Genomic DNA, 22,284 nt, shown 5'->3' on the forward strand with positions numbered 1-22,284 from the left:
GGGACCCTGGTGCATCCTAAATGTATCAAAATTAACATTTTAACATAACATATATAGCCATTATTTTTTTTAGAAAAGTGTGTTAATATAGGACCCTGTGGCACGGCCTAAGCTTTTGTCCTTAATGGCATTTATTTCCCACTGGACTGTGTTTTTGCAGTGTAGATTCAAAGCCCCAACCACTGTCAAACATTTAAATATAAATCAATAAAAATGTCATCAATGTTACAGTTTAACCCCTTCACAGGCCAGGATTTTTGCCAATTGTCTGCCTGACATTACAACACTAAATATTGAGGATTTCTATTCAAGCGTCACATGAAAAACGTTTATGTTTGATAAGGAACATTATTGAAAAACATAATTGTAATTGAAAATATTTAAGTAAATCTGCTAATGTCAAAATATAATAAATAAAATCATAAAGTTGTCTCTTTCCTGAACTTTATTTTAAATTCAATATTTTACTAAAAATGCAAATCGAACAGTTTGTCCTTCAAACCTTTAGTTTCATTATGGTTGTCTAGTTTGTACATCTATTTTTAAATCTGCAGATAATAAGATTTATTTATTACACTTATAAATGAAGCCTGTAGGCATGTTAAGGGGTTAAACACTAACCAATGAAAATTAGGCTGTGTTAAATAAAAGATTGTTTAAAGGTTGTCTTTTCCCATCAAAAAGCTAATGTAATGCAACGAAAAAAAATATATTTTAACGTTAAATCAATGTTCTCTCTCTTGCTTGTTATCAGTGTACTGTCTGTGGTGGTGGTGCTGCTGCTGCTACCTGATAGAGGAACACTAGAGGGCGTGGACGGGGGTCTGCATGGTGTGTTTCGGCGGGGGCGGGGGGGCTGGAGGCTCTGCAGATGGAAGCCACTGGATTTCTACGGGCGTTCTTATTTTCCTAGTGGGAGACGATGGGAAGGCGGTGAAATGTCGAATTTATAGCAGATATTCGTGTTGTGTTAGATCGCTCCTCACACTCCGCTCGCGGGGGTGGTTCGCGTCGGCGTGCGGCGGGTCTTCAACGTTGATTTAACGGTATGCTGGTGTTAGGTGTAGAGAACGGGGATTGACAATAGCTAACGTTACGCCATGGGTACCCTGGACGGGTAGCCCGCTAGTTCGCTAGCTAGCTGGCTAGCGTAGCTAGTTGTTGGTCTGAATTGTTTGATCTTGTGCAGCTAGGCAATGGTAGACCAACGTTAGCTGGCTAGCAACTTGCTAGGTTAGCTAGTTAGCTAACAGCTAGGCTCCACGGGCCCTGTGTGTGAGACGGCTGTGCTGGTCTCCGTCGGCGGCGAGGTAAGTCAGAATCGTTAAATGTCCTCCATGTCTTCAGCTGTATATGTATATGTATGTGTGTTATTGTGTGGCTAAAATATCAATCAATTATTATCAGAATTACACACGCCAGGCTGTTCAATCAGCCCTATTAAGATAATCGATCGTGTGGTAGATAAGTTAGATATTTATTTATCGTGCACGGTGTTTTTGCATTGTAAAATGTATTGCTTTGCATTATTGGCCTCAACTGGTTAAGCTAAGCTACGCTAGTCTATCCAAGCCGTCGCTGTATGTCCTGATTTAGCTAGGGTTGCAGGCGTTAGTGGGCCTGTGCTGCTTTCTAGGTAGCCAAGCACCCAGCCAACATAACGTTAGCTAATAATGCTCATCACGGGCTAGGTTATGGCTAGGATGTCTTTCTCGGCTAGCTGGATAGCCTTCCATTGATATGATGCTATTTTGAGGAACACCAGTTCATCCATCGTCAGTAAACCTAGGGTAGCTAGCTAGCTAGCTAACTAAATAGACACAGTATAGCTAACCTAACTAGCTTGATAATTAGTGTTGTCTATTTTGATAAGCTAGCTAGCTATGTATCGTTAACGTTAGCTAACGCTAGCTATATTTATCCTCATACGCAGACACTCATTAAGAATCTACGGTAGCTAGCGTTAGCTATTTAGCTAGCTTCAGTTGTGTGCTCTGTGACGGACCGAGCGACTAGCTTGGTGTTCCGTCGTTTTGTGCCATCCCGTTAAAACGTGCTAGTTAATTAATTACTGTTGTTATATATTTTTTATCTAACTAGCTAGCTATTTTAAAGCTTAAGTTCTAAAAAACGCTAACCTGGTTAGTTATTTGTATTATCTGGCTTATATGGCGAAAGCATCGTATCAGAATATCAAAAATGCTCCTAGATAACGTTATCTTATCATTAGGATTTTTGGGTGGCCCAATTCACTAGCCAACCTAACCTAACGCTATATCAGGGGAGCTTACGCTAATTGATATGATAGTTAAATTGTGTTTTTGTATTTTTTAATCGTCATTTCTACGTTTGTAACACTTGAGCCAATAATATTAGTAAGCTGCAATTGTTAAATGCCGACGAGAAAAAAAGGAATTCACATGAAAAACACGTGAAAACATTAAAAATATGAAGGAGGGGGGGGGGGCACAAATCGACAGAACACCGGCCGGTGTTCTGTCGATTTGTGTTACCCGTCAATTTGTGCTACGCAGCGTCTCTGCGCATGCGCTGAACAACGGCACTTAAATGTTAACGTTTTTTTTTATATATACTGATTGTGTTTTCCGCGGGCGCATTATATAATCTGAGTTTATTGTTGTACGGTTATTATTTGCTTTAATGTTACGAAAGTGTAAATGGCATTTCAAGTAAAAATAAATAAATAAAAATACAAAATACCTCACTTGGTTTATATTTATCTTTCCTTATCTTTACTGCTGTAGGCCAGTCAGATATCCTGCCTGCTGTTTTATTTAGGTAGCTTTTTCTATATTTATATATTTAACGAGGTAGCACAAATCGACAAAACACTGGACGGCCAGAGGGACTTGGTTGGATTTGTGGTCTGCTACTATTTAGCAGCTTAACTAACGCATAATGTTATTTTCCAGTAGGAATTCTTAGCTTTTTAGCTATGTCTAGTCATTTGCATATATAATATATAAGAATTTGGCTGCTGCTCTTTTGCCATTTAGCTAACTAAAACCAGAACACAGGTTTGCCCCATACTCTTAAAAAAAAAAAAAACACATAACCTGGCTAACAGATGTAGCTGGCTAGCTACTAAAGCCTGGGGTAGTAAATAATGTTTTAAAGCCAGATTTTTTTAAACTAAATGTCTGTAGAGAGCCTGGTGTTCATGCCATACAAGATAAATGTCATGCAGGATGCTATTTTACTTTTGATGTCACTTTTTATTTATTTATTTTTAATATTATTATTGTATTTTTTTTTATATACACTTATCTTCACTACTGTTTTATAACTGTCCCTTATAAGCAGCAGGAGTCCTGTATCTAGATATGCAGGCTGATGGTTTGCTCATGTTCTATGTAAATTAATGATATAAATAAGCCTAAGGATAAGAATTGTGCATAAGCCAAATGCCTTTAAAACGCTAACCAAGACGTTTCTTTCTATTGTGTCCTCCTCAGGTAATGAAGTCATCATGTTGGCCAGAGCTGCTCTGCCTGGGGAGCCTGTGCTACCTGTAATTCCCTCGGCTGGTTGACTGCTTCACTTTAGACCTTCCCGCCTGCCAAGCCATGGTTATGCTAGATGTTGAGCCGATCCCTAGTCTTGACGTTAACCTCAGCCACTGGACATCGCTCTGGTAAAGCTTGGTTTAGTATTTACTGTTTTTTGATTTCTTTAATCCAAAAGTACACAGAATTCATTCAAACCAATCCTGTTCACTCATGTCTCTGCAATGTCTCTCTTTCAGCCACTGCATGATCCTCACAGCCTCTCTGAAAACTGCTGGCCCACAGTTCAGATGGATTGATGCCTGGTAAGTATTCAGGTATCCAATTATGTGTCTAGAAGCAAGATTTGAAGACTGTAGCAAAATATTAATAAAAAACTTTCAGTAGTCCAGTAAAATCAATGTCATATTATACATACATACAGTTTAGGAAAATCCAAACCTACAAAGAATGGAGTAGTCATTCTTATCATAGGAACACTTCAACTGTGAGAGACAGAAAAAAATATAATGTATAATGTATGTATAATATAAGGGGAAAAATGTATTTTAACCCTTTGGAATTTCAGATCCTCCTCCAAGTCAAGAGTATTAACAAATATTATGTGCTTAAAAAGATACAATAATAACCATAAAAAAACTTTATAGTGCTAGTTGGAAAAGTATGGAAGTTCTTGTATTAATTACCTAAAAAAAGCTAATTAGAATCAAGTAATACACTCTTGCTAGTTTGGGGATGTGGACTTAAGCTTATTTGACTGTTTAAATCCATGATATGCCAAAAGACCTTTGGAGGATCTAAAACAGCTACAAGATGATTTCAAAGATCTTTAGAAATTCACCAGTCTACAATGAGGCAAATAATCTACGAATAGAGACAATTTGGGACCGTGGGTACTTTGCCAAGACGTAAGTGCCCAGTTAAAATCACCCCAAGAGCACAAAATACTTATCAATGAGGTAAAGAAACAACACTGAAAGACAGTTTTTAAAGGCATTGTTAGTACAGGCCAACGTCTGTGTTCTTGAGTCTACAATTTGTAAAACTTTGAACAAGGAGGGTGCCTGTGATTTAAATCTAAAGAATTCTGCTCTGACTTCTGGGATGTGCATATGGGGTCTTCTGCTTCTGCCTGTGGAGTCGCTTGCCTGTTTACACAGACAATTTTAGCCAAACACCAGTGGTCACAATCATTACCACTTATTGTTCTGTCCACTGTGGATGGTAATGCCTTCTGTGAAATGTTTCTGGTACACATGTAACACTGTGGATTGAGGAATTTTAAATGCCCGCACAGCTTCTACACAATGTCTCATCTGTTTGCCACCTGACATTAGGCCTCGCTTGCTTGCCATGAGCATGCTGGCCAGTGTTCAACCTCACGCAAAAGGTAACTTACACAGGTGTGGGTGTTCCGAAACCATTCCCTGAGGTAACACTTCAGTGATTGGCTTACATTCTGCTATACCATGACTTGTTGGTGTATATTTAAGGTGCATAAAATGCATGTGAAGTAGAAATCTTCACTCTAAAAACTTCAGTGCTATATTTTGTATTGCCAGAAGTATTTTTGTTGTTAATCGATTGTTTGTGTATAATATTATTATTCTCATGTTTCACAGAGAGCAGTTATTGGCAGCTCTGCCCTTCCTCAAAGTCTGGCCTGCAGGGCGTGCTGAGCTCCAGCTTCCCCCCCGGCCCTGTGCCTCTTGGACCTTCTGCTGCCCACCTGCCGGAGGGGGACGCCCTGAATCGTCCACTTGCCCCGAGCACCTCTGTGACGGACCTGTCTTTTCCCGGGCCACCCCCTCCCCCCCCGCCACCCCCCAAACGCCACTGTCGTTCGCTGTCTGTACCGGAGGACCTTTCACGCTGCCGGTACACCTGGCGGCCGAGTGCCTCCAAGGTCTGGACACCAGTGAACCGTCGATGCCACAGTGGAGGGGGCGCGGGGGGGCCATGTCCGCTGCGTGCCCCCAGTTCCTCTCTCAATTCGTCTCTGCATTCTTCCTCCAGCCCTACCTTCTTCAGCTTGGCCCTTTCCCCAGATTCCCCGCTGCCTTGGAATTTCCCCTGGGACCCGAGTGAAACCGCTGGAGGTGGTGCGTGTTGCTGCTTCTTCCCTTCACCCTCTTCATGCTCTTCCTCACCTTCTCCTCTTCACCCTCCTCATCCTCCACAGCGACGCTTCTCACTCTCCCCTGTGCTCATCCGTGAAGCCGCGGCACACTTCCTTCCACCTCCCCCGGTGCCCCCGCAGCCAACGACCCATCCTCCGGCGGTGCCCGCCTCGCCGTCGTCTGCGTGCAGCACTCCATCCTCTCTGCGCCGAGCTCTTCCACCTCAACTTCCACGCTGTCACTCTCAGCCATGCGACCTGCTCCTGCTCAAACCCGGTCTGAAGCGGCGCAGGGACCCGGACAGACCCTGTGCACGGCCTGTGCTAGACTTTGCAAAAATGACACAGGTAACTTCTGATTTTTAGGGTCTTGCAGGTGCACTTCTGTCTACTTGGTTTAATTAGTGATATTTTAAAGCTGTGTTGTGGAACAGTGGTTCTTACTAGCTCAATGAGTTAAATAAATCTGGTGATCTGCTCATTTTTTAAATTTCCTTGCTCTAATGTCCCTAATAAGTTGCATCAGGTGTGCCACTACACTTTAAATCATTCCTATATTCATATTCTTTGGTTATTAAGATGTATTTGAGAACAGGGCCTCCCAGCAGGCACAGAATGTTGGGTTGGGAGACTTTGAAGCGACTGGACTCAAACGTCTTTCTATCCTGTATGAAAAAACGTTAGGGGCTGAACATAGGGATTGTTTTTTTTGTTATTAAATAAGGTTTAAACAAACAATTGGAAAAGTTATCGTATACATTCTGCAACAAGGTTGCGGTTTTTTCTCATAGCAACTCTTTATAAAGTATCAGTATTTTTACTTAAATACATTACAGACATCAGTTTAAATATTCTTTAAGTACATTGGATAACACAATCAACAATAATAGATTAGCATAACAATTAGCCCAAGCTAAAAGCAATTTCTGCAGATGCATTGTCTTTGTCTGGAACCAGGATCACCTCAGTCCTAAAACATTGACCCGAATCTGTTTTTGCAGTAAAACTTTGAGTAAACTTAACGAATCTTATTTCAACAGTGTTTTTGGATCTTTTATGGAAAATTTTTAGTGTCTGATAGAATTCTACTTAGAATCTTAGAATTAGAATTTTACGCTCACACAGTGTAAATAATTGTATAAATGTCAATACATTTAATGAGCACTGTAATGATTTGTATCTTGTCTCTTTAAGTACCATTTTAAATTTGATTTTATCCTTACGTTTCAGACCCGAAGCACAGATCCCCTAAGTTGTTTGGAGCGTGGTAGGCTTGCCTGCGGAGGGGACGTCTGCATGGGCCTTGAGCCTTTTTTCGGAGACTTCAGAGGGTCATGCTCACCCGCTGAAGGCTTGGGAAGGACGAGTATTGGACCACTGAGTGAAAGTGATGAGGAGGAGGAGGAGGAGGAAGAGGACGATGACGACGACAGAGAGGAGCCAGAGTCCGCTCGTGATGCGGGACAACAAAGTGTTTTTGAGAGGGATTGTACTGAATTAGACATTACCCTTATTGAGGAGAATTAAAACATTGTCTGAAGGATGCTATTTTTCTCCCCTGCATTGCCAGCGTTCAACACCTCTGTTCACCACCTGCTACCCTACTCTGGCAGGCCTCTCAGGAACACGGCTGCTCTCTCACGAGTCGTGCAGATGTAAAAAAAGAAAAAAAGAAAAAAAATGTACAAAAAAATATCTCATTGACACATTAATGGAGACATGTCGACTACTATCAGTGATTTACAGGTAATGCAGTTGGTCATGGATGCTGACCCAAAATCATATTACATTCCACAATCAGTTGCTAAGAAACTCTTAAGGATGTGAATATTAGATGGCTGGAGACGCCAGCTGGGAATTTGGTAGCTGTTCTCTTAAAAAAAAAAAAAAAAAAATCACTGGCATATAGAACTTGAGGGGAGCTGGTCTTTGGCTTCTTGCTGTCTTTCTTTTTCATGTCTTTTTCTCTAAACATGTTTTGTTAGTAAGAATAGTCTTTTGTGGATGATAGTTATGAAATACCAGTGTTTTTGTTCAGTTTGAAAAAAAAAAGAAAAAAAAAAAGGTCAACATAAGAGCTGTAATTTACTCTTCGGACCTCTCTACTTCCTGAGAAAAGTCCATCTGATTCAGCATATAAGCCTTAAGATGCCTTTTTTCTTTATCGAAAGACTCTTGAAGGAAAATAATTGTGTATCTGTTGTCCTTCTTACTGTTATTTTTTGCTTTTTTTAAAAAAAGAAACCTTTTAACCTGTACAATGCATTCCTCGAAATCTGAAAACATTGAGTGGACATCAATTAATGCACTGTATTTGAGACAGAAATGGAATGAACGCAACCACTGTATTCTGAAGGCACATTGTAATACTGATTACATTATATTGTACAGTGAGCATTTGTTTAAAACAAATTGAGTATAAAGATGGTAGTATGAAGGGTGGAAGGTGTTTTTTCTGTCTTTTTTTCGTTGTATGTGTATTAAGGTTGCAGTTTATGCATAAATAAAGTTTATTTGAAATTATTTTACAGAGAAAGAAACACATCAAGTGTCAAGTACTTCCCAAAACCATAGAAGTGGGGTTTATCCTCTGGTTGGAAGACAATGCCGGTGGTACACAGTCACTGTGCTTACGGTGAAATGAAAGGTTTTGTCCTTTGGCAGTTATGTTTTGACATATATTAACATATTTAAAATGATTTCAGTGGATCTGTTTATTCTCTTCATAGGCTATCCATTTGTGCAAGTCACCTTGCCTCAACACCACTCATTAAAGGTCTTGGAACCAGTGTAAAAAAGTGTACATTCCTAATTTCTATGTTTCCTTTAACTTATTATTTAGTTACTGAAGTCTTAATCTTGAAGCTACAATCTGTAATATACATTTGCACAATTCATATTAGCCAACAGTTTGTTTGGCAGCAGACTTGGCACACTTTCTCTAAGGCTACGTTCACATTACCAGGCTGAAGTTACTCAAATCTTTTTTTTTTTACTTAATGTAGCTTAGATCTGTTTTTTTTATGGCTGTGTGATCGTGCCAAATCAGATTTTTTTTTTCAGATCAGATTTAAGTCACTTTCATATGTGTTCCTAAATCAGATACGTATTCGATCCATGGACATGCGACATGGTGAACGGTCAGAATTCAAGCATCTTTTAGCTTTTACAAATTAGCATTAGCGCTACGTGCTTCTCTCTCGTACCCACAACACATCTCTTGGTGATTCTGTGCAGCTATAGCTGCAAAAACAGCAAAAGCAAACCGCCTGGCCTTTGTTTACCCCCTCAACCTGAGCATGAGCTTCAGACCAGCTGTTTACTCTCCACTCCAGCAAAAGATTCTCCACATATGAGCTGCCAACGCATCCATTTCTCTTTATAAATCTCTTAAATATGACTTTTTTTGTTGATGGTGAAGAACGCAACGTTTATACACGTATCAAAGTGCGCATGTGAGGGTTTTCGGGCACAGATTTGTTCACATTACACACAGAGACAGGTCACTAACATTTGTAAATGTGAACCGATTTGAGCAATGCGGCTTGTAATGTGAACGTGGCCTAAATGTGCATTTTAGAATGAGGTTAATTTAGGTTAATGCAGACACTAAATACACTCTCTTTATATATTTACAAGTCAGCTGTCACTGTGTAGGAATGTGTTGCTTATTACCACAAGGGTCTTTCATGTTGTGTTTATATGGTAAGTTGTTTTGGCCAGACATAGCACATGATTAACAGTTTCAACTGTTTAACATCTCTGCAGTCACTGTAAATAGCAGATCTAGATATCTATAAAAAATTTTGAATGACAAATTTATTGGAAAAAACAATATTATAAATGAAACTTGCATAGAGAATTGCTCATAACTGCACAGCAAATATGTAGAAGTAAACAATTTCTTTAATATACCCTTATTGTATATCAGTATAGTTGAGTTTAGAAGTTTACATCATCAACATGGACATATTGGACATATGGAAATATTGGGCTTTCAGTAATTGTTTTTGAACTGTTCTTTTTTTTAGCTAGAACAAAAATCAGTAGCACTATGGGAATCTAATAACCATGTACCACATATACAGAAAGAAAGAAAAAAGAAAGGAAAATGACGAGTATAAAACACTAATAAATAAGTTAGTACTTTTTTATATTGGCAGTTCTGGGGCTCCATAATTAAAGGACCAATATGTAACAAACATCAGTATTAAATGATCAGGATGTATCATCAGATATTAAGGAAACATGTTGAGTGAAAGTACTGGCAGATCTCAGCAGGGATTCAGCAGTACGTTCCTACTTTGCAGGCCGTCCCGGGTTTTGTGTTAGTTTTGTCCTCTGACTCCACCTGCTGCTCCTTCCCCAACACTAACTCCGCCCACCGAGGTTGCCAGCACTACAGCAGCGCAGCACAGCAAAGGAGCTAGCAGAGTTGGCAACCCTAGGTAGTTTCGTGGCTGGGGAGGGGTGGGCGGGGAAGACTACTCTCTGTGGTGTTTTGAAATTGGGCCGCTGTAGCCATTTCACACGCTCGCTCTCTCGATTTGCTTCTGCAAGTCTGTTCCCACAATTTAACTATTCAAATGGTCAAATTTTATGTTTTCCATTCCATAATACTATTTCTATGGCAGCCCATTTCCGCCACCTGAAGAAAAAAAAACGTCCTCAACTAAGTCATAATTATGAGATAGAAAAGTCATAATTATGGGATAGTAAGTCATAATTATGAGATAAAAAAGTCATAATTATGAGATAGTAAGTCATATTTATGAGATAAAAAGTCATCTCATAAATATGACTTTCTATCTCATAATTATGACTTTCTATCTCATAATTATGACTTATTATCTCATAATTATGACTTTCTATCTCATAATTATGACTTAGTTTCTCATAATTATGACTTTTTATCTCATAAATATGACTTACTATCTCATTATGACTTTTTTATCTCATAATTATGACTTTTGTATCTCATAATTATGACTTACTATCTCATAATTATGACTTAGTATCTCATAATTATGACTTACTATCTCATAATTATGACTTACTATCTCATAATTATGACTTACTATCCCATAATTATGACTTTTCTATCTCATAATTACGTTTTTTTTTTCTTCAGGTGGTGGAAATGGGCTTCCATATATTTCTGACCTGATTTCTAGAACAAAATGTTAATAATCGTGAGGAAATTGTTGTCTCATTTATGGTACATCATGAATTTAACATTAAAATATTTACAGTTATGCTACTGCAATAAGAAATTAACATGAATGAGCTGTACACTTAAAAACAAAAATCAATTTTAAATTTGAATTTTAAAGTTGTCCTTGGCTCTTACGTGTTTAAAAACGCTGTCTTTTTAATTTCCCCGTTCAAAGTGTTATAGTAAGTATACATCTAAAATGTTTCTAAATATGCTAAAGTTACAGGATTGGGCTCAGAACCATACGAATTCAAAACGTTTTAAATGTAAAAAGTAAAAATATAGCGAACATTAAATAATTCTTATAGAATGGTCCCCTACTCAAATGTTAGCTGATCAGCAGCATCACTTGAACAGGCTGAGCAGAGCAGGCTGATATATTTTGAGTGGCCATTGTGGCTCAGTCATTAAAAAAAAAAATTTTGGACCAAAATATAATACACAATATAATACAAATGATTATTCTCAACCAAAATAACCAATAAAGACACACGTATTCTAACACAAGACATTTTGACCCATTATGGGTAGGTAAAGGGTCCAGTTCCTGCTGTATCTAAGGGTTAAAAAAGGCTAGTAACTCAGTCCACTGCAAATACATAGCTGATCTGTGGTGGTTTATGCATTTTTCCTGAGAATATGAAAATCCATGAGATTCACACTCACTTCCAAAAGAGGGCAGCAAAGACACACAGCACAAGTCTGACTTGCAGTTCCGTAACTTCAGCCATAGACATGATTAATTTTTACGTTTTTGATATTCAGCACACACACACACACACACACACATATATATATATATATATATATATATATATATATATATATATATATATATATATATATATATATATATATATATATATATTGAATATACCAGTGGGTGCACTCATAGTCAATTATCAAGAATTTGTTTAAAAGAAAAAAATTCTGTGTGCTGTACTGTTGCTATTCTTCATCTTTATCAATTGTCAAAAAGTTCAAACTTTTATTTATTTAAAACTGTGTTTATTTAAAGTGTTGTTATGAAAAGAAAACTAAATTTTCCAGTCTCCACTTTCCAATCTAACATCCTGTAAATCCCCTGGACTCGTAGGTTTCATAATGAGTTTTTACAACCCGGCACCCTCCCCATCTCATTCCTTTAACTCTGTCATTTCCTTCTTTCCTGACTCAACAATAGGAGAGGGAGAACTTTCTTCCTACAACAAGTTGAATCTGCCTGAAGTCCAGCCCTAAGTTGTCTGAGTTCTCTGCCCTTTCGTTTTCTCTCTTCCTGAATAGTCACGAGCTGATGGTATGTTATGTTCTAAATTAGCAAAGCGTGTATTGATGTTTCAGGTATGCAATTATAAAACTGGTGTTGATTTCAGCTGCTGTGTATTGCAGTTGATTGCAGTTAAATGAACTAACCCCCTTGTGTTAAAATAACAGATTTGTGAGGATTTGTATTGACAAACATACAGCCTTTAAAAATTATTGCATTAAATGATTTGCATTCTTGTCTCTCAGCTAGACTGGCAGTTTATGACCAAGTTATTTTTTTCCTCTATCAGGATGGAATGTAACAATATTTGTATAAGAACTGTGGAGCCAGCAGCACTTCTGAGTCTGAAGTTGCTGGGTACTTTTTTAGGCCTCTTAGACCTTTTAGTGTTTTTTATGTTATTTTGTGAACAAAATTTTATCCTGACTGGGATTCTGATGTGTATAAAAGCTTTAGAGACACTGCTGCTGATACATTTATACCCAACACCAACATAACACAGACATGCCAGTATTGCTGGCGTGCTAAAATTTTCTCTCTAGTCAAATGTTCATCACTTGAACAGGGCACGGCAAGCTGAATATCATTGAAAAGTTACTTTATTTCAGTAATACAGTTAAACATGTGAAACTCATATATTATATAGATGTATTACACACAGAGTGATCTATTTTAAGAGTTTATTTCTTTTATTGTTAATGATTATTTATGGCTTACAGCCAGTAAAACCCCAAAAATCAGTGTCTCACAAAATTAGAATATTATATAAGACCAATATTGGTACTTTTGGCAGTGTGGGCAGTGTGCCATGTCCTGCTGGAAAAGGAAATCCACATCTTTATAAAAGGTGTCAGCAGAGAGAAGCATATAGTGCTGTAAGATTTTTCAGGAAATCACTGCACTGGACTTTTTGGATATAACACAGTGGATCAACACCAGCAAAAAACATGTCTCTCCAAACCATCACTGATCATCAGTAAATTTTGCATTGGAGTCTGGAGGAAGAGTGGAGGGACACACAGTTAAAGCTGCTTGAGGTCTAGAGTGAAGTTTCCACAATCAGTGATAGTTGTGATCGATGAAACAGAGTGTTGTTGTGTCTAAACTGTTGATTTTTTTTATTGACTGACACCACTAATAATTGCATTAAAATTACTTGCCTTGATGATATTATAAAGCTATGGCTTTATGCATGAAGGAATCTTAGTAACATCTCAGGAAGACATGTGGTCTGATTAGATACTGAGTTTTGCCACAAGACGACATTAAGGGGCTTCTTCAGCTGCCCTTTATAAAAGCTCTTGGGTAGTGCTCCTCATGGTGAAATATTACTGACTGCTAGACGTGCATGTATGATGCACTTGAAGACATTTTGTCCAGTTGACAGACTTTAAAAGGAGGCGTATCTTTTAAACTGATGGTCATTTCAGTCACACCCACATTCAGTGCAGGAGACCCCACACACACATCCTGCAGATCTGTGCAGCATCTATAGAGACAATACAGGGTCAGAATCTTAAAATCAGATCAGAACAGTCATTTTTCTCAAACAGCTCAAATCAGTTAACAGAGTCAGAGTTAGCATCACTATGTAGATCAACCCACTTAACCACTTAGATTAGCCATGAAATCTTTTATTTTCCCATTCTACCATTCCGGATTGGAAGGAGCTTCTGTTATTTAAAACATCCTAAAGTCGTGGTACATAAGAGTGTATGTTTGTATGTAGTTGAACGAAGCAAATCATTTGCTCATTTGCTTTTTGGACAAAATCTAAATGTAAAATGTTTTACTGCTGTGAGAGATATCTCCTATAAGCCACCATCCAGTCACTTTCATTAGAAAGCCAGTATCTGCATGGTGATGACAGTTCAGCTCCGGCAGTTTGGCACTTTCTTGGACTCTGTGGTCACACTCTGCTGAGGCGTACATTTTGTCTTGCCAATACTAAATTTACAGATTAAGCACTAATGCGATGCTCTGCTGCAAGGCCATGTTCTACAATTTCTGAGCTGACCAAACTGACTGTAGAAACACAAAACGATCAAAACACAAAATATTTAATAATTTGCAAAAGAGACAGGACTACATTCAAGCTTCATCTAACAACACACTGTATTTAAAATTAGTTATGATGTTTAATTACTTAATATTCTGTTTATTTTGGAGCCATTTGCCACAACTAATAGAAAACTAAGTTTTATTACAGCAATTCAGGCTGAACATAAAACAGCATCCTGTTTATCAGGTTAAATCTGGAAAAAGTCTATCAATTACATTCATGCATAACCTATTGACATGTTATACCAAAAAGAATTGTAATAAGAAAGCTGACAAATAAAAAAATAGCTATATTTTAGAAATCGAGAAAAGGTAATAGTAAAAAGGGTAGAATGTACTGTTCTTATTAATAAATAAAAAAACATTTAATATTTTGCACTGCTACACTATATTGCTGTCAAGTCTGGCTCTGAAGGCGCTCCCGTCTCTCCCACACTGGCATCACTCCCTCACATAGTCACATAACACGGGCACTACCAGAAAAATCAATCACCAGAATATTGAATTCACCTGTTCCACTCAGTATATATACACCTTCACTCCACAAACACACCTTGCCGAGTACTGTTTGATTTACCCCACTTTACAAAGCATTTCCAATTTCTCTTTTGTTTCCTTATTTTGTTTTTCTTAGACCCAAATTTGATATCGCCTTGCCGTGTATGACCCTTGCACTCTCTTTGGTATATTTAACATTTAATGCTGCTGTTTACTACTGGTATTGACTTTACTCGTTTTGACCACTCTTTGCAACTCCTCTTTATTTAATAGGAAATTTGCTGCTTTTGGGCTCTCCTTATCATCAGCAAGGAACAATTGCGCTTTGAGCCACCCACTAAGGATCAGATAATGGTTTCATATTCATTTTAAAGTATTGGTTCAAATCTCTGACCTCAGTTCAATACCTTATTCTTATGGTAATATAGAGCAAAGATGAACATAGACAAAAGTATTTTGAATGATTTTAAGCACTTTTATTTATATTTATTAATACAATATAGATGAAGACCATTCTGGTAGCCAGTTCATGAAAACATTTACATAATGTAAAATGATGACATTACTTTTCTTCTTAAAGTTGTAGTTCCCAGTGTAGCATGATGTGTACAAGCTAAAGCATGCTATTTATTTTCTAGCCTCAGATAATTATTGTGCATACACCTTAAAAACTGTAAACAGTTTGGCTCATCTTTCTAAATCAAAGGTATTTTACAAAAAATAAAACATATACCCACAAAATACCCACTTTAGCTTTTCAAATGCTCCTAGACTGCTTTCATTTAATGGGCTTAACAAATATGTTTGGTTTGATGGCTTGTGATCACCCATCTTCCTCTTGATTATATTCCAGAGGTTTTCAATTCGGTAAAAATCTAAGAAACTCATAATTTTTAGTTGTCTCTCTTTTTTTTTACATTGCTGTACATGCAAATCAAACAGAATGCGCTGTTTTTTTTAAATCTCTGGTCATTTTTTTTTATCAGTTACTCATCCAATAACTTTTGAGCAAACTAATAGAGACTAATAGAGATTAAATACATGAAAAAACATTAAATATGTGGAAATTTGTACATTTGGGGTGTGAATGATAATCAAATGTAATAAATAAAAATACTGTTTTCTCTTATAAATTAAATTAAACAACAAAATAGCCAAAAAACTCTAGAATTCTCCACAATTTCTTAACCTTTCACTCTTTACAACCACAGTTTTAAAAAGCTGCTTTTGTGCATGGAACATAAATAACCTAGATAAAATGTATTTTACAAAAGTAAAAAAAAAAAAAAAGTTTGTGTGTGTATGTGCGTGTGTATGTGTGTGTGTGTCAGTGCCTTGCGTTTAGTCCAGGGTATAAATGTTCTCCTCCACTGGTCTTCTTGTCCGTATTTCATAAATGATGTGCCTCGGCTCATTAGAGAAACTAAAGCAGGAACAAAAATATGCAGCATTTAATTTATTAAATCATAGATATAGCGATTTTAGTCATATTTTTTTTATTACTCTTACCAGCCACTCTCTAGCACCTTCGTATGGAACCCACCTAAAAAAAAATATACCAGGAGAACCAAGAATTAGATCTTAGATTCATCTTGATGCAGATGATTAGATTGAGTTAGAAGAGCAGGCTTTAGTACTTACGTTTGAAGGCCAGCAGGGCCAGAGCCCCCAGTATGAGCAAGAGCAGGCTGAGGGACAGGGACAGCACAGGGATGTTAATCTGTAGCGTGATGGTCGAGACTGCTTCCTCAGGCTACAGGACACAAGAGAAGAAAAGAGGAGCTAAATTGCATTGAAGAGTTTTCCATTTTACAATTTTAAAACACCCCTATTGTTTAGTGATCCTGTATAAGTGCTGTATGACCCAGACAAACTGCCTTTTTCTTTATTTTTTCATCCTATCAATGACGTTATTACTGCTTTTCTCTTCACCTGTACTTTTCTTCACTTCTGGAACTGAGACTTAATCCAACAGTGTTAAACTAAGCTAAAGGCTAAAGCTGTTGCCATGTGGGTCAGCCAGACGTGACTCTTCCCATACCAGTTTTCTCCAATTTTTTAAAGGTGTAGGAAACAGTACTCACCCTATCTGGCTTCACCTGTAATTTCTCTATAGAAAAGACTTCTACTTTTTATAGTTACAGAGTTCTATTTGTTTCTGTGTCTTTTTCTAGTTATTATGATGAGTAAGTGTGTAAATGCTGAAGTAACACTGTTAATGTTCCAGCACTGCTTTACTACATCTTGTAAATTGTAGTACATTTTTGGCATCCATTACTTAAAGCTCAGTTTATTTCTATTACTACAGACCTGCAGTATGTTGTTACTCAATTATTTGTTTCCTTAAAAGTATATACGCAATATACGCTTTTTCATTTTTGAGTTATTTATTTTTTCTTTAAAAGCCTTGGCAGTTTACTACTAACTAATTTGGTACAAATTCAGGTTGTTCGCTGGACCTGAAGAGCTTAAATTGCAATGGTGAAAGGAAAAAAATGTGCCTTATGACTTTTGACAACTAATGCAAGTACTGGTGTTATTTTAATCATATACTTATTTCTTGTTTTCATTAATTGACTAATAGGTTTTGCCAAGTTTGGCTGATCTTTCTTAACTTCTTAAGTCTACCAGCTCATTAAAAAGTAAGAGCAATAATGAAGAGGAAAAGAAGAAGAAAAAACAAAGGTATTTTACAAAAACTAAAACATATACCCACAAAATACCCACTGTAATCAAACTTAGCATTTCACCTTTTTGCTCTAACACTGCTTTCATTTTAAGGGGCTTAACAAAAATATTGCATTAAATGATTAAACATTTAGCCATTAAACCGTCCCATAGTTTTTCAGAAGTACCTGTAAACAAACTAACGATAAATATAAATAATATTTTACATTTTTAATGCAAATCCCTTTGCCATCAACGATGGCCTGAATTAATGTGTGGACAATCTTTCTTTAGGCACATTTCATTTCAGTTAAAAAATCCTATCTATATCTACTTCCATATATCCTAAACAAAAAATAAATTGAATATCTTAATCAAATAATTTAATGAAAGAATTTGATACCACGTAAAAGGAGAGAATGTGTCTAAGTGACACCTCATACTCACCACACCACCCAGATTCAGTACGGTTAAGTTTTGCCCGGAAATGTCGAATCTTGATGACCCTGTTTCTTTAGGAAGGTGTGAGAGAGACGGCACTGCAGAAAAAGTAAGTTTCATATTGAGACAATGATTGTATGTGGTTTCTGTTCTTCCGCTAAGGATGTGTGACCACACTGGTGGGTGACATTTCAGAAGGGGGTCTTGGTAAGCTTTCTTTATGATGCACAGAAACGATGACATTTAAAGACCTGTGCACAGTCATGCAAATGCAAATTTCTGTAACACTGGTATCATTTAAATGTCATTTAATTATTAGTTTTTTTTAACTAATGTTATCAACCACCTATAGCACCGCTGTGACTAAATATTAGTATATATGGTTTATTACGTGTTCAGCCTGTGGTGGGATGTTTATTAGGGCTGCACAGTATTGGAACAAACTGACACTGTAGTATTGTATTGTTGTTCTGTGATATGCAGTATGTATTGCAACAAAATACAATACATTTCACCAGATTTCTCCAGATGTAAAAAAAGATAATTTTAAAATTTAATTTATACTTTTTTTTCTCATTTTCTCCCAATTTAGCTAGACCAACTGTACCACCTATTCAGCTGCTAGTCAGCTGTATATCCCCCATCACAAGAGATGCCCCAACACAGGAAGGGTGAAGACTAGCACATGCCTCCTCCGACACATGTGAAGTCAGCCACTACCTGATACAGCATTGCTGAGTAGCATCACAGTGCCCTCGGAGGAAAGTGCAGCTAGTCGGTTCCGATACATCAGCTCACAGACGCCTTGTGCTGATCGACATCACCCTTTGGAGTGATAAGAGGAAAAGAGCACCAAGGCCAATTGTGCTCTCTTGGAACTGCGGCAGCTGATGGTAAGCTGCATGATTGGGATTCAGACCAGCGATCTCCCGATCATAGTGTCAGCGCTTTAAACCGCTGGACTACTCGGCGTCCCCAAAAATAGATAATGTTTTTAAAGTGGTCCTGTCAAAGTCCTGAACTCAATAGAGTTGCCAATAGCAGGCTTCAAATGAAAATAAATTAGATTGTGAAGGGAAAGCTAATTTCAAATTAGTTATTTTTAATGGGACATTTAAATATTTTTGCAAAGGTTACATAAATGTTGGAAATATATTCACCAATATGAATGATTTATCAAATCTCATTAATTTGTATTTATTTATACAATAATAAAAACTCCATATATTACTCACCCGTCTGAGTCTGTGGTGGCTCTGTGGTGAATAGTGTAGTAGTGGTAGTTAGAGGCACTGTTGTTGGAGCTTCAGAAATAAAGGTATGTTTAATTTTACAGTTTTCAGAACCATTAATATCCAGTACTATGTTGAACTGATTACACTTTAGGTGATTGTAGAAGACAGAAGCATAACCTTCACTTGCCTCTCATGACCTTGAGAGTATAGGTCACCTTCTTGTCGTTGAAAAGCCCATCTATATCTGTCCTGCAGCAATAAGGCCCGCTGTCTGTCCTTTGGATCCGCTGGATGCCCAGGTCCATTTGTCCAGAGAGGACGTCTCCAATGAGTCTGTACCTGTCCGAGACCTTGGAGATGACCCCATTTTCATCTGTCTGTACGATGATGTCATTACACCAGAAAGTTCCACAGTCTCGACCCCAGCACACATGTCTCAGGCCATGCTGCTTTACTGAGTAATGACAGGAGAGAATCACTGTGCTGCCCTCAGTTACCCTGAACGCCCACACGGATGAACTGGCAGCTGTGGGACATGGAGAGAATTAATGTAAACAGCAACGCAGCACAAAAAGCAGAGAAAACTAAGCCTTGGCTGGTCATCAGTTTAGTGTTTTCTCAATAAAAGTACTCATATCCACTTATATCCAGTAAACAACCACATGTTTTAAACATCAGTGATGGTGCAAATGAACTGAAATCAGCTCTCAATAATCGAATTGTTTTGTTTCCGATCCCAAGAGACGCAGCACGAAGTGTTAGACATGTGTAGCCTACCATAAGTACCATGTCAGATAATGATCATTTAACCTACATACATAACTTGTTGTGCTATAATGGCATATACCATCTTCTTATGCCAAATCTGCACTTTTGTCATCAGATCATTTCTAACTGAAGGCTTGAGGAAATGTCAGATGGCAAAACTTGGTAAGCATTGATTTTATTAGGGTTGAGAAAATAAGTCATAGTTTTGACCATGAATAATGTTGTTGATCTCTTTTTTGCTAGTATTGACCCACACCCTTGACTGTGCAGAGAAGAAGAAAAGAGGGGGAGCGTTTTTAGAGAATTTGGGGTGGAGTTCAGGGCAGCTTCGCTGTAAAGCGTGAAGCCGAAGCCCCCCCTCACACGAAAAGAAACACGAGAAGAGAATAAAATTAAAGAAGGAGGAAGATGGGGAGGAGGTAGGTGCTAGGTTGTTCAACGAGCAGGTAGAGAGGAAGTGACGGTTTAAATAGGGAAGAAAGTGGGAGGAGTGAGGGGGTGGATCAACTCCCAAAACGTAGCTATAATACATAGCTCCACGTATTTTAATGTTTTTAACTTTTAGTTGTAGTCAATGTAAAATATCAATATTTTAAGTAATTTTGGAGCATTTCTATTGGCCCATTCAATATGAAGTTTTGATACAATGTGAAGAACAATTGCCAGAGCTACTTTATGTCAAAAAGTAACAAATGGCTAAAACGTTGATACCAGGTTTTTGTGTGGAAGCAAGTATGCATTATTTTTCAGAATTTCCCTCTGGGATCAATAACGTTTTTTTTACAACTGAAATGCAGTAGAAAAAAAAAACAATAAACATACAATACAGAACCTCCAGTTGTGAGCAACAGAGGCAAGTAAAAAAACAACAACTCAGAGCTACAGGAAGTAGAAACCTTGGAAGGAACCAAGGCTCACACTGTACTTGTACTGTCAAGGCAAATATATAATAGAAGGACCCCTCCTCTAAATTTAAATTTTCTTTACAACATTTCTTAATAACTTTCAAAATAGAATATGGTAGTCACCCACTACCAGGCCTCACTCCAACTCTGATAAATCACCTCTCCTTGTCTGGCCAGAGCCCTGACCAGTGTTTAGCCTCACTCACAAGATAACACCTCATAAGTTATACAGGTATTTGCATTCTCGAGCTGTCCCCTGAGGTAACACTTCATGGTCAGTGTTTACATACTGCTGTTCTGCTTGTCAGCATATAAATAGAAACAGATTGGAAATACTGTATAGATATAGGAAAATGAAGAGCAGCAGAAGAACAGCAAACAATATTATAATAAATGTGCTTAAAAATGCCTAATTAAAACATTCTGAGAACAATTACAGTACTACAGTTGCTGTACAGACTATTTTTAATTCTTTAAATATTGAATGCATGTTTACACTAGCAAATAGTATCTTCCCTGTGTAAAGCCTGTTCTAACATTTGTTTTTTTGCATTACATCAGCTAGAATTCATTTATTTGAACATTTGTCATCTATTAACAATAACCTTTATATTAAAACATGTTATTCCTTATGCTAAACATAGAAACAAACACCAATATACCTGAGAAATAGCTACATATTTTGGGGAAACCCTAAAAATGACAAAAGTTTACTCTCTGCAATTTTATATGCAAAATAAATTTTAGCACACACAATTACAGGAATAGATGTTAATGCAGTAAAGGGATTTTTAGCTAAATAGACACATTTTCAAGCTCTTCTCAGGTTTAAAGCTTATTATTAATGTTATGAAAGTCTTACCTGAGACGGAAAGGACAAGGATCCAGTGCAGCACGTTTAAACTCAGTGAGGCCGCCATTCGGACTAGGCTGTGTGTTGGAGCATGGCTCTCAGGCACCACTGCCCTGTGCTGGGGACTGCCTGGAGCATTACAACGAGAGAGTGTGAATAGGCAGCTGTGTTCTGAAGACCTCAGTCTGTGACATCTCCAAGCAGAACAGGGCGACTGACCCCTCTCCTCTCCCTCTGCTGTTGAAGGGGACGGTTGAGAGAATGGGGCGATTGTGAAGCCGAGAGTTGTCTACAGTTGCTGTGCTTCAGTAAACAGGCTTCATTAATGTCTGAGTACAGCTGGACAGCAGTACAGATGAGCTTTGCTTCCACTTGGAAAACCTTAGAAAAGTCCAGAGCTTAAATCTAAAATGTAGGCACTGTTACCCCTAGTGAAAAAAGTAGATTAAAATATAATAATCATAATTATGCTATAGTGCACTAAAGTCTACTTTATTAATCATTATTAATCAGTATATTTAAAGAGTGCTAAAATGAAAAAAAACTTTGTTTCTGTCTTTTGTCAATTCACACTCAACAAGCTCACCAAAAGTGCCCAAACACAACAGACTATATATTTAATATTTATACATATATGCCTTCTTTGTGAGGAACAGGAACTGCATCCACAGCAAATGGAAGGTGAAAGGCATGAGCGAAATATTCATTGATTAATTGAATATTCAGAA

General features: G+C 37.6%; 3 protein-coding genes across 3 annotated transcripts in view; 2 read left to right on the plus strand and 1 right to left on the minus strand.

The window, feature by feature from the left end:
• Window positions 1–22,284, plus strand: part of rab39ba (RAB39B, member RAS oncogene family a) — a 175,672-nt gene that overhangs the window by 153,360 nt on the left and 28 nt on the right. The gene's annotated exons all lie outside the window — the stretch shown is intronic.
• fam53c (family with sequence similarity 53 member C) lies at window positions 843–8,445 on the plus strand. The gene is made up of 5 exons (XM_007254114.4): window positions 843–1,310; window positions 3,477–3,655; window positions 3,767–3,832; window positions 5,150–5,994; window positions 6,877–8,445. Exons 3-5 carry the CDS (start codon window positions 3,826–3,828, stop codon window positions 7,171–7,173), a joined length of 1,149 nt encoding a protein of 382 aa, XP_007254176.2. The 5' UTR covers window positions 843–1,310; window positions 3,477–3,655; window positions 3,767–3,825; the 3' UTR covers window positions 7,174–8,445.
• On the minus strand, window positions 15,139–22,248 carry timd4 (T cell immunoglobulin and mucin domain containing 4). The gene is made up of 8 exons (XM_007254113.4): window positions 22,195–22,248; window positions 21,566–21,845; window positions 19,218–19,556; window positions 19,031–19,099; window positions 17,802–17,893; window positions 16,329–16,440; window positions 16,197–16,230; window positions 15,139–16,110 (listed from the first exon to the last, which is right to left on the minus strand). Exons 1-8 carry the CDS (start codon window positions 22,246–22,248, stop codon window positions 16,029–16,031), a joined length of 1,062 nt encoding a protein of 353 aa, XP_007254175.3. The 3' UTR covers window positions 15,139–16,028.

This window comes from Astyanax mexicanus, chromosome 17, assembly GCF_023375975.1.
Source record: "Astyanax mexicanus isolate ESR-SI-001 chromosome 17, AstMex3_surface, whole genome shotgun sequence".
Lineage (NCBI taxonomy): Eukaryota > Metazoa > Chordata > Actinopteri > Characiformes > Acestrorhamphidae > Astyanax > Astyanax mexicanus.